Consider the following 12,399-nt stretch of genomic DNA (forward strand, 5'->3'; position numbering starts at 1 on the left):
GCACAGATACAGTTTACATTTTTAACATAGCAGAAACGCCTGCTAGGGATGTGTGAAAGACTGTGGAAATCAGTTTCTGTAAAGTGTTGCTCCAGGTTGATAGAAATGCACTATTGCATCTAGTTGTGTTCATTTTATAATTTAACATTATTTCATTTTGTTCAAAGTTTTGCTGTCAATTTTAACATTTGTCCAGGCACTGATACCTAATGTGAAGATCTTATGGCAGCCTACAGGAAGGGGACAGTATGGAAAGAGCCTCATTTTTATTTTGGTCTCTTTCATAGTCCACTGAGCCAGCAGGTAATACAGGAAAGCTACAGAGCTACAACAGTGAATAATAGTGCCACACTTCTGGTATTCAGTGTTGCATAAAACAGAATATTTGTAATTCTGTTTACCTCCTGTTTTGTATTTGTTTGGCTGGTATATGGTATTCCACTACGTTTAGAACTTTCGTTGTTTTGAACTGAAATCTGGACCCATAAAGCAGCAAACTAGGGGTCAAGAGGCAAGCACACACTTGTTTATACTAATACAGATATTTCTTACTGTCTATGCCTTTCTACAGAGAAAATAAGACCAGAGTACACTCAGCAGACACTCTTTATCTTATATTAGATCCAACTATGTTTTAAACATGTAGGGCTCCATTCACAAAAGCTTAGATCAGGTTAAGTATACCTATTCTTAAAAATTGACACTTCTTTTCAACTGAGCCCAATGAAATTTGAAAAGTACAGTCACATGGCTGAAAATAAAGTGCCTTAGGCTGGTGTTACAGCTTTGAGAACTGAGCCTGTAGAGTTAAACAGCATGCAACAGAATGCAGTTGTTAAATTCCACTTTAGTTTTGAAAGACCTGTAGTGGAATACCACACATACTTCCCAATAGCTAGTTTTGACATTCAGATTCCAAAGGATTATAATATGTCAGATTGAGGTGCAGTTTGAGTTGTGTATATATAGCTTTTGTATTGATTTATTTTTAGTGATGGTTGATGGTATGTGCATGATTTAAGCTCAGCTATATGAATAATATTTATAATAATTTATTTCAGTAATTATGTGTTCATAAATCTAATCTGCTTGGCTAACTTTCACGAGCTTCTAAAACGTAGCAGTCTTTTATTCTTTTCTCTAGCAACTGATACTGTTTGCCCTTTTTGTATAGATTATATGTATCAGAATATAACTTGCAGGGCAAGCTCGTAAGGGAGAGTTTCTGGTGTTCATTGTCCGGATTTTATGGGTCTTTTTCAGATATAGTGCCTAGTCGAAAATATGCCAACGAGACAATTGATGCAGAGGGTGGGAAGGAGCCCACCAAGACCGATTCTGGAGGAGGGCGAGAGAAGGAGGGCGATATGTGCTGTGCTTGCCCCAAAACTGAAGCACAGAAGAAGAAAGAAAAAGATGAGGCTGAGTACAGGAAGATGTTTGAGAACTTCCTACACAACTCCATCTTTGTACCCAGGTAACACAGCATGGCCCTGCATACATTTATTACATTTACAAGTGCCCCCACAGCAAGAGAGACATTCTCCTTTTCATTCCTGAGATTGAATGTATGCACGGCCTATATTTTTTTTCTCTGTTCACGTCTCCGCCAGACTCTTCAGCATTCTCCACTCTTCTGACAATGTCAGATGCCCGCGTTCTTTCCTGAGCGCTGTAGTTCCATCCACTGACTCCCACATACCTCCTGTAGTGACATAGGGGCCAGCTTTTTCTTTCTTCTTCTGTGCTTCTGTACCCCACTGCATTGGAGGACACAGGCATCCGACACATCTGTAATATTTGGTTGAAGTTTGACTTTAACTATGCCTAAACTAAAAACAAAAGTTTACAAATACAGCTTCCTGAGCTCTATACATATGTGTGTAAAGGCTGCCCAGCCTAAGTAGACAAGAAAGGAAGGAGAAAAAAAAAGCAAGATGTAGCTGCAGGAGGAATGTGAAGCAGGATTTTGTTTAATCCTACCTGACAAGTACAGGCAGCCCAAGGAGAGGAAAAGTCTATCCAAGGGGGTGGTCGAACAACAATGGAAAGTCCTAATTTCTTGTGTTCTGTGTGACATCATGTTTACCTGCGGTTAACACATTAACCCCTTCCATGCAAACGATGGTAGGAAATAGCATGATGGGTGAAAGACTGTTTACTATACTTTGTTACAGAGATGTTGTCATGGTTGGTTTCTTTAGTAACTGGGCCCCAAGTTAAAATGTCCGTGTTGAACATGTTTTTGCTAGTCTGCGGCTACTGCCTCTTTGTAGCTATCCCCTGTGCTTTGCACTCAACTGAAGTGGCAGCCTCTCTGATAGCAATACAGAAACAGTTTCATGCACACCGGCACATTAGGCCATAGAGCATAAATTGCGGGCGTATTTCCACGCCCTTGATACACAGCTGTGGTGTACAGACACCCATAGTATTAAATGGGTGTAGGTGGCTGTACACCCTGTTTTTGCCTCTACTTGTGTGATACCAAATGTGTACAGCTAGTCTGCTTTATGTGTGTGGGTTTGCACAGATAGCGGTGTAAACCCACATACAGCTGTCTACACCCATTTACTACTACGGACGGCTGCATGCCTCAACTGTATCGTATTCTATGGCCTCGTCTTAAGTCAAGCCCAGCACTGATAGTTATCACACCTGGTTCTGCATGTGTGTATGGTAAATTATATAAACAATATACAGCTCAAGAATCCCCCTCAAATATAGATCACCAAAAACAAAACTTCTAACCTTATGCCAGCAAATAAATACATATATATAGGAAGCATGTGCAGTGAATATACATGCATAATAAAGTGCAATCAGTGCCAACAGTCTCCAACAATGTCAGTGTTACGGTATATATAAAATGAATACCAGCCTTAGCGGTGATCATCCACCGTTTCCAAGTGTAAGTTCACATCAAAAGACAAGCCTTGCCTTCAGTATCATACTGTTTTCAGTGAACAATCCTCTGGGAGAGTCTATAGGGGGGACAAAGATCACCCAAAACTTTAATACATCTCTGAGTTTACAGCAAAATTCTCATAGTGTGCCTTGTCCTCCAGTCTCCATCCTAAAATTAAGTCCCCCACTGACAGCGATGACACATATTTTCTGCTTTTGAAGATGGAAACACTAAACATCTAGTTTAATGTCTCAATTGGAATTGTATTTTGTAATCTTTTTTTTCATCATTTTTACAGTATTTGCTGGTGCGTTACAATCATTATCATGTAACAAACATTCCAATAAAGTTTCAGTCCCGATAACATTTTAGACTCGCACACTAAGCAGACCCTTTTCCAGGAAGATGAGACTGTTCAAGCATCAGTTTCAATCACTGAATGCTTTGAACACGACACCAGCAAGAATTTAGATTTTGCCCTTCAAAATATCCCATGTGAATGGCAGCTGAATGCAGAGTGTTTGTGAAACTTCTAAGGAAGAGATAAAAGTGAATTCATCACTCATCGCAGTTCCTGTTAATAGTAGATCACATTTCTTAGCTACTTTCTGAGAGCAATTCCGCCCTTATTTATCTTCAACTTTGGTGAGGAGTCGGTAGGATACACACTACCTTATGATGAATGTAAGTGCTGGATGGCTTATGACTTCACCCTGCCCAAGCTTGTCTGAAGATTTAGAGGAATATTGTTTTTACAGGGAAGAGGAAGTAAATGTAGGCAGACAGGTGATCCTCATTTGCCCTTCTTATTAAGCTGAGGAGGGGCTCTTTGTTTCTTTCTCTTTGCAGACATACAGAGTGACTGATTTCTGGTGTTTGCACAGCTTTTTGCTGCTTTGAAAGTACATTATACGTGAAAAGTAATTGCATCATGTGAAAGAACTGCTGATAACATTCACAGCTGTGTGTGTAAAAGTACCCACATTTGTACAGACACAAAGGTGATGTTATTTTGTTGTGCAGCCTATTGCTTTGTTAGCTGCCATAGGAGACAACAAAATGAAAGTTGGTAGTTTTCTCCTCTGGGATAGCTTGATGAAAAGTCAATCATGTGAAAAATGTGTATGTTTTAAGTGTGTGAGATTGTGGCTGTGTATGTATGTCAGTTTTTTTGAGGGCCCATTCACACTAGTACAGTGCATTAATCGCATAGAACCGTGCGATTAACGCACTGTACCACGCAATCATACCTACCGTGCATTCTGGTGTGGGAGGTGTGTTGCATTGCTATTCATTTGAATGGTACCCCAAACTCACCTCCCACTCACAGCTCGTATGCCCGCACTGGAGAGCGCGGTACCCTAATACCGTGCGACTTGGGTCGCGACTTAATGACCAAAGATAAATGTGGGTCCTGAGGTTACACAGGTTGAGGACCACCGCTTTAAAGTATACCCAGTGTGTCCATTAAATGCAAAGTTACTCTGTAGATGCAAAGAAGGATCTTTCAGTGCCACATCTTACCTTTTAAAGTGTCTTCATTCCTACCCATAAACATTGCTACAGCCTCTGAAAAAATCATACACAAATGCAGCCTTTCTGGTAGTCACTATTTGCATATTGGTAGGCACGCCCCCACCTGACAATGCTGTGGCAGAGTAGAAGAAATACATAAGCTTACCTCATACCCATAAGATCAGGTACTGTAGGGGGCCACTGTAGTGTGCAGGCAAGAAAAAGGTAATGTAATTGGCAGCAACATACCCCAGCATTTATAGCTGCATGTGAGGTGGAGGGTCAGAAATCACTAATTCGTTTGTTTTGTCTGTTATCCTTGGTAGACCGGATCGTAGACGACGTGATGTTTTTGGTACGGCAAATGCAACACTGTCTGGAGATGACAAGAACAGCACCACACAAGACTTCTCGAACGTGTCTGACTCTGAACCGAAGGGAAAGGAGTATCCATTCTATGAAACAAAAGTGGACTACAAGCATGAGAGGACAGTTATTTCAAACCTGCTGCCGTTCACTCTCTACCGCATTGATATCCATAGCTGCAACCATGCAGCGGAGAAGCTTGGCTGCAGCGCATCTAACTTTGTCTTTGCCAGAACCATGCCTGCAGGTTAGTACTTCAGAGTTTTTGTTACCAGCCCACTATTCTCATGCACTAGCGTTCAGTGGTCAGTACAGTCCAGGTGTTTGACTCTCCGGTTGCACATGCGTTTGCTAGAACTGTTATGGTTAGTTGAAGTTAGTGTGGTGTTTTATAACCAAATGTGATATTATTCGTTATCTTATTTCAAGAGAATATTTTGTTAATAAGCATTACTTAAATAACTGAATAAGAGTTCAGAATGGAGCCCTCCAAAGAGAGCCAATAACCCTAAAATCACTCTTTGGAGCAGGCCATGTCCTCCATGTTTGCTTATTATTGTCCTGTACAGGTCAGCTTTAACTCTTTCGCTGCCAAGCCCTCGGAACACTAAAAACCTCAGCTGGCCACACCATTTTAGCAGTTTTTCCCATTGTTTTTCTACTGCTGCGTTGCTAGCGCTTGTAAACCATATATTTTCTGAAAGCACAGGCCCAGTAGAATAAAAAGATGGTACTACTACTAATTTTGTAAGTCCTGCGATAATTGCGCAAATGTTTGTCAAATCAATATTAAAACGATAAAAATACACAATTCAAATGATAAAAGCACACTAAAATCAGCATCAGCGCACAAAAAAAAAATACTTTTCCAAATCTAAAAGATAAAACTGTATTGAGTTAATAAATAACAAATATTTGTAAATTTTAAATTGCGCCTTTTTGCGATACGGTAAAAAAAGGAAATATGACAAAACTGTAAATAAGCGACTAATGTTAAAAATTGTTTGCTGCATTAATGTGTGTTTGTGATAAAATAATACAGACGTACATTTAATCGCAACACAGTGTTTCACAACGCTTTGCCATGCGCTGCCACCCAGTTAAATTACTATTTTTTTAAAGTAAAATAAATCTTGCTGGGATGCGTTCTAACAATGCACCTATGTGCATGGCGTACACCACAATATGGTGTAAGTGTATGTTATCTGTGTGTGTGTGTGGAGAGTGTTTTTTTTTTTCTGGGGGGGACTTCCTGGAAATATCAAGGGTCTAAAAGGACCCCTGACATTTCCTTTTTGATATAGAAATTGAGGACGCAGAGTCCTCAATCTCTTTTTCTAAATTAATGGAAAGCACTCAGTACAGAGGCTTCCCATTTATTCAGAAACTGGAGATCGTAAGATATTTACTATCATCCAGCTATGAATGGGTGGCAGCCTCTATACTGAGTGCTTCCATCCATTGAGAAACTCATGAATGAACAGGAAGTCATGTAAAGCACTTTCTGTTCATTCATAACTGGGGACACACAGTACTATGTGTCCCCAGTTGTTTACAAACATTGGAGTGATCAGCTGATCACTCCAGTGTTTGTTCTGCACAAAGACGGTCGGTAAATATCACAGATATTTACCGATCCTCCCGCTCTCCATCCTGAAGCACATGCAGATCACAGAGCCGCCGGCCAGGATCTGACAGCCAGCGTATCCTCTCTGCACACCGCTCGGCCATCCAACATGACAAGCGGCTCCCTCCTCCAACACCCCCGCTGCCTGAGCCCATATGGGCGCCCATACAATAGCTGATGATGGCTATTATTTTACAGGGGACCGCCGGGGGGACCCTTGTGATATAAGTTCATGGTCGTCAAAGCGACCATAAGCTTATAGCAGAAGGAAGAAAGCCATCGGTGTAAGGCTTACTGACGTCGCCAGCTGCAAGCGGTTGTTTTCGGATGTATGCCATATGTCGGTAGCAGGGAAAGGGTTTAAGAAGAACTATGGGCAGAAGAAAACTTAACTCTTACAGTGGGGCTACCCCTGCACTACAAGGGTTAAGTGCTCGTTTTGGTCTAGGGTGTAAAATAAAAAAATATATACTCACCTGAATCTCTGTACCGCCTGTCTGGTAGACTGGAACCCTCAGCCTCTCTTCCCCCTGCGCTCTGTCGGTCTAGAGATCCATGAGTCATCACCTCTAATACACTGTTTTAGACGTGAGGACGCCAGAGCGAAAGGGGTAAGTGGCTGCTGGACCATTTTTTTGGGGGGGGGTGTGTTTTTTTTCTCTCTGTTGAAGTTGCAGCGTTTCCCCTCACTTCCCGTCTTATAAAATGTTGTCTACAGGACAAGAGCTGGGAGGGTATTCCCCACTCTATCCAAAACTAAGAAAACATTTTTTGGCTTGACCTACACTTGATTTTCAGCACACTCCTGTTTCCTACTATCCAACGTTCCTTAGCAGATCAGTGTTGAAGATGAAGAGAGGACATGTCAGGATGCACTGAACTAAAAGCAAACCACTCCTATAATTTAGGATCAGCCTGTAGACTGTACACAGTATTTTTGAATGTGATCCCTTTTCATGATGCAAAACTCTGAAAGCATATCCCAATATTGTACTTTTCAGCTGATGCTGATAATATACCTGGAGCAGTTATCTCTGAAGAAGAAGAAGACAACGCAGTCATCTTAAAGTGGCCAGAGCCACCTAATCCCAATGGACTTATTCTGATGTATGAGATTGAATTCAAGCAGGGTGAGGTAGGTGGTGTGCACATGTACTGTAAAGAGATTCAATTCAGAAAAGGCATTTTCTTCAAGACCCTCAACCTAATGCTTTCAAGATGAAAGTAGAACTTGCTGTCAGTGTTTGACTGTGGTAGTAGATGACATGTAGGACTCTCATGGGATTAGGCAGATGTTAGTATTCATGAAGTTGGGGGTCTGTTAATCATATTAGTCATTATTTTTACATGATAGGCTGAAATTAGTGTTTTCTGCAGAATGGACAAGTAAATGTGAGAATGTGTTTGCATTGGTCATGTTGCGGCTTCAGGTTTTGCATTATTTAACGTCTTATTGTACATTTTAAAAAGGATGACCAATAAACTTAGGCTGCATGAAATAGTGAGTGTACATCCTGCTGTGTGAGATCAGAGGTCTGCGCGCAGTAGTGCAATTAGCAGGCAGCTTCAAATTTTCTTATTGCACTGCTGTAGCTGTCACTTAACAGGGGACATGTTGCACCACTGTACATAGCCGCTGCTCTCACACGTAGTATTGCTTTTATTTAGACCAGATGTACAACTTTGCATTGCTGTAATCCACAAACCATGGTGCAAAGCATTAAAATACCATTTATTTTGAATATCGCCCCCATGCACATCCACAACGCACTACAATGGAATTGCACTTTAGTGCACCCCAGCAGACAGATGTCTGTGCATCGTGGTGCATTGGAACAAAAAAGTGCAGCTATGTTAAAAGGTCCCTTGTGTTTATTGGCCACATGCTATGGATTATAGTATGCTTAAACATTGCACCTTTCCAAAAAGGTTTCTGATCACTTTGAGAAAACTAGCCTCACAGATTATGTGCATTTCTGTCCCTTATAGAGTTCTATCTTTTTTTTTTCTCGTGTACTCTTCTGGCTGTCTGCTGTGATTTTTTTTTTTATCCTGAATTTAGTCTTTCCTTTGCTGTTTCCTCAGCAACGCATCAAAAAATGTGTTTCCAGACAAGACTATAGTAACTTGGGAGGTGCCAAATACACACAGCTTAACGCCGGCAACTATACTACGCAGGTGCGCGCCATTTCGCTCTCTGGAAATGGTTCCTGGACGGATTTGGTGTCATTCTTTGTAAAGGAGAGACGTAAGTGGCCTATTTAGCAGTGAGTGCATATAATACATTTTATACATGGCAACTAAAATCATGGATTTACTATTTTTTGTTACATGCCGGAGATCTTTTACACCATAGCTGGTAACTCATTTGCAAGTAAACGTACACATAGATTCATTTTTTTTGCTTGTTTATCCTGTCATGTTTTTCAGTTTCTTGTCAATCCTAATGATTTTTCCCTGGAGGTCCAGGCTTTGCACCCCACCCCTATTCCGAACTATGTGGTTGTAACTTGTATTATATACCATTATTATATACCAAGTTTGTAGTCAATATTGGAGGCAAGGAAAGGGTACATGATGGCCATATCTGTGAGAAGAACATGAGCCCTGGAGCTGGACATTTCATCTTCAAGATCCTGAAGATTTGAAAGTTTAACCAGCACTAGTGTTTCTAAAGCTAATATTTTGGATAGAGTAGGTAAAGGTTTAAACTTTGTCAGGTTTTATTTTGTCCTTTGAGTCCCATTGTGGAAATTCCTCCTTCTGTCCTGTGGACACAACAGGAAATCTTAGGAGAAATCTCAAAGCTGTCACCAGAACAGGTGACCCATTTGGAGGGTTTCCCAGCATCTCCTATTAAGGTGACCACTGAAAATTTTAGATTTGTTTTTCTGACATTGGTGACCAGAACTAAGAGAAAGGGTAAATCTTCCCAGTAGGGACACAGTTTGCAGTACAAAGTGTACACAGGTTCTTACCCTTCCCCACTCTATCCAATAATAAGCTAAAGTGTTTGGTCTTTAGAAAATACTTTAAATACCAGCTGGTTGAATTAGTTGCTGGTTTATTTGATCTTCTTTGACCTGTGCAGCGTAGGCATACTTCCTTTACTAGTAGATAATTTAGCAGGAATTGTGTGTGACCAAGAAATAAACTTTAGAATGGTCACCGTCTTACTATTGAAAAGGTAACTAGTTCCTGTACAGATACCTTTTTGTTATGGGATCTTCATCAGATGGTAAAAGCAGAAATTCATGCAAACTGGTGGCATCTACTCAGATATAAAATTTGAGTTGCTTTACCCTTTCAAAAACAGATTTCTATCTATTGTGCCTGCTAGCAATTTTGCAGGTTAGTTTTTGATGATTTTCATTTTTTGGGGTTTTATCCAGGCATTAGAGATAGGAATACGCAGGTAAAATCTCTTCTAGAGAATGACAGTAATAGGGAGATGCCTTTGCTGGATTGAATCTCGGCCAGCAGCATTTTGTGTTCAGGACATGGTAGAAGGATTGCTGCTATTTCTGTGGGAACTGTTGACCACTGGTCAGCAAAATATTAGAACAACCGTATCTGAAAATAAAGATATACTATAACCAGCACTCTGGATCCTTGGATGTTCTAGTTGTCAGTTGGTTGTTGGCCTCTGTGCAAAATGCTTCAGTTTGTTGTATCAAATGCACATACTGTATTGCGTTGTGTGTGTGACCACAGCCCTAAAACCCAACCAAACCTTAAGCCTGCATTCACCCCTGCGCATTCCGTAAACGTGCAAAAAAGTGCACATTTTCGTGCGCGTTGACGAAAACACGTCAATGTTGCATCAATTTCCAATGGCATCCCAAACGCGTTTCGCAAAATTGTTACATGAGCTTTTTTGCAGTGTTTGTCATGCATGCAGGCCCCTTTGAACTCAATGAGGACACGTGACACATGAACGAGCACAAAGCGTGAGCAAACATTGTGTGCTTTCACGGAACGAGCAGGTGTGATCGCCTATATTATAGTGCTCATTCCTGGACAGTAGGTGATAACTGTCCTCTTTGTAACTATGCTTTGCAGTGTGTTCACGGTCATCCATTTAGGCTAATTAAGGCTCGTAGTCAGACCCACCTAAAAATAAAGATGCAATCGTTTAATAATCACCGCTGTTGATTCTGTCTTGCCCAAAGATGGATTTTTAATGAAGACTAGCTTCTGTCTGCCTTTTAGAAGCTGACTATGACATTTTCTTGTGTTTGTGCAGCTCTTGAGAGTGACAACCTCATGCACCTGGCTGTGGTCCTTCCAGTCACTATAGTTTTATTACTCGTGACCATCTTTGCTGTTGCCTGCTATGTCACCAAAAACAGGTAAGACTGTGGATTTATAATACGTGATTTAGAAGGGTCATTATTATTATTATACAGGATTTATATAGCGCCAACAGTTTGTGCAGCGCTTTACAATATAAGGAAGACATTGCAATCATAATACAATTAAGACAAGATGGTAAGGAGGGCCCTGGGGCTTACAATCTAAAAGAGGAGGGGGAAGTGATACATGAGGAGGTAGCTGTGTGGGGATGAATTGTTTGAGAATGTGATGGTTGAGCAGTTAGGTTGTGGTGGGGTAGGGTTCCCTGAAGAGATGAGTCTTTAGGGATCGCCTAAAGGCAGTCAAGGTGGGAGATAGATGGACAGGTTGGGGTAAAGAATTCCGGAGGATGGGAGAGACTCTAGAGAAGTCCTGGCTCATGTATAAGGACACTCATACAGATAATAAAAATAGTGTTGCACTCAAAACAAAGACAATTCCATTAGAAGATTCTTCAAAGATTCAGGTTCTTGCATTCAATGTTGATGTCATTTAGTAGTGCAGGGCCTGTGTGCACTTGTATACAGGCAGACAGAGGAATTAATTCCATGGTTTCCTTTATTTATGTAAAGCTAACCAAGGTGCCGTTCTAATTTTAATTTTAAGTTTTGTGAATTTTGTTTTGGTTTTATCTCCCTTTTCTCTTACCTTGTGACTGTGACCAGTGTTTTGAAAAGGGAGATTAAGTATGAAGTTACGAGAAAAGGTTATGTTTGTCTATGATTACTCCTTGGAACTACCAGTATTTTACAGGATTAAAATAGAAAGTAGTGGATCTGTTTGGGCATGCATGCGTGCATGCACATGGCAACAGAGCACCATTTTTTTATTTTTACAGTTACATGTATGGCTGCTCCTAACATCAAAGGGAAAGTTTAAATCTGTGCTAGTTTTAAGGCAGATTGCTCTGTGAACGATTTAGGTTTGCATTATTGACCAACAAACCTAATGCATTGCTGAGTAAATATTTATTACATAGAAAGAGTTTCCTTTCATGTCAGGATTTGCCTTTTACTAGCAGGGCTAGTAACAACAATAACATCTCTTCCACATGCCTGTAACAACATAAGGAAGAGACGGAGTCTTTTTACTCAGATTCACCTCCTCTCCCATCAACTTGTTACTATATTGTCAATGAGAGAATAAGGAGCCGTACGTGCAAATAGCTGTGTTTTTAATATGCTGATCGTCAACTGCTCTCTATAATTAGCCGGTGGTGTTCAAATGACTCCCATTACCACAAGTACCCAAACTATAAGGCCTCATTCACACAGACAATGACATACATAAAAACCATACAATTTATTCAAATGACAAGAAAAGGGACGTTTTGAAATTGTTTACACGTACATTAACCACTTAAGGACCAGGGCGTTATACCCCATTCCTGGCCAGGCCTTTTTTCAGTATTCAGCGCTGCGGTACTTTGACATTTATTCCTTCATGCAACGCTGTACTGAAATTAATTTTATACCATTTTGTGGTGACACGTAGAGCTTTCTTTTGGTGGTATTTCATCACCACTGGGGTTTTTATTTTTATTTTTTTACTATATAATGAAAAAGTACCCTAAATTTTGAGAAAAATCATGTTTCCCTATGATATGATATGAAACATTTATTATCAC

At 40.5% G+C, this 12,399-nt stretch overlaps 1 protein-coding gene across 1 annotated transcript in view; it reads left to right on the forward strand.

Moving 5' to 3' along the window:
• The window catches only part of IGF1R (insulin like growth factor 1 receptor), a 175,690-nt gene that overhangs the window by 139,014 nt on the left and 24,277 nt on the right, over positions 1–12,399 (forward strand). The window contains exons 9-14 of the mRNA XM_018557091.1: positions 1,163–1,477; positions 4,750–5,036; positions 7,418–7,551; positions 8,502–8,664; positions 9,604–9,610; positions 10,673–10,768. Coding sequence (XP_018412593.1) covers positions 1,163–1,477; positions 4,750–5,036; positions 7,418–7,551; positions 8,502–8,664; positions 9,604–9,610; positions 10,673–10,768 — 1,002 coding nt within the window. The remainder of the gene's footprint in view (positions 1–1,162; positions 1,478–4,749; positions 5,037–7,417; positions 7,552–8,501; positions 8,665–9,603; positions 9,611–10,672; positions 10,769–12,399) is intronic.

Source organism: Nanorana parkeri, unplaced genomic scaffold (genome assembly GCF_000935625.1).
Source record: "Nanorana parkeri isolate BGI_ZX_2015 unplaced genomic scaffold, ASM93562v1 scaffold266, whole genome shotgun sequence".
Classification (NCBI taxonomy): Eukaryota; Metazoa; Chordata; class Amphibia; order Anura; family Dicroglossidae; genus Nanorana; species Nanorana parkeri.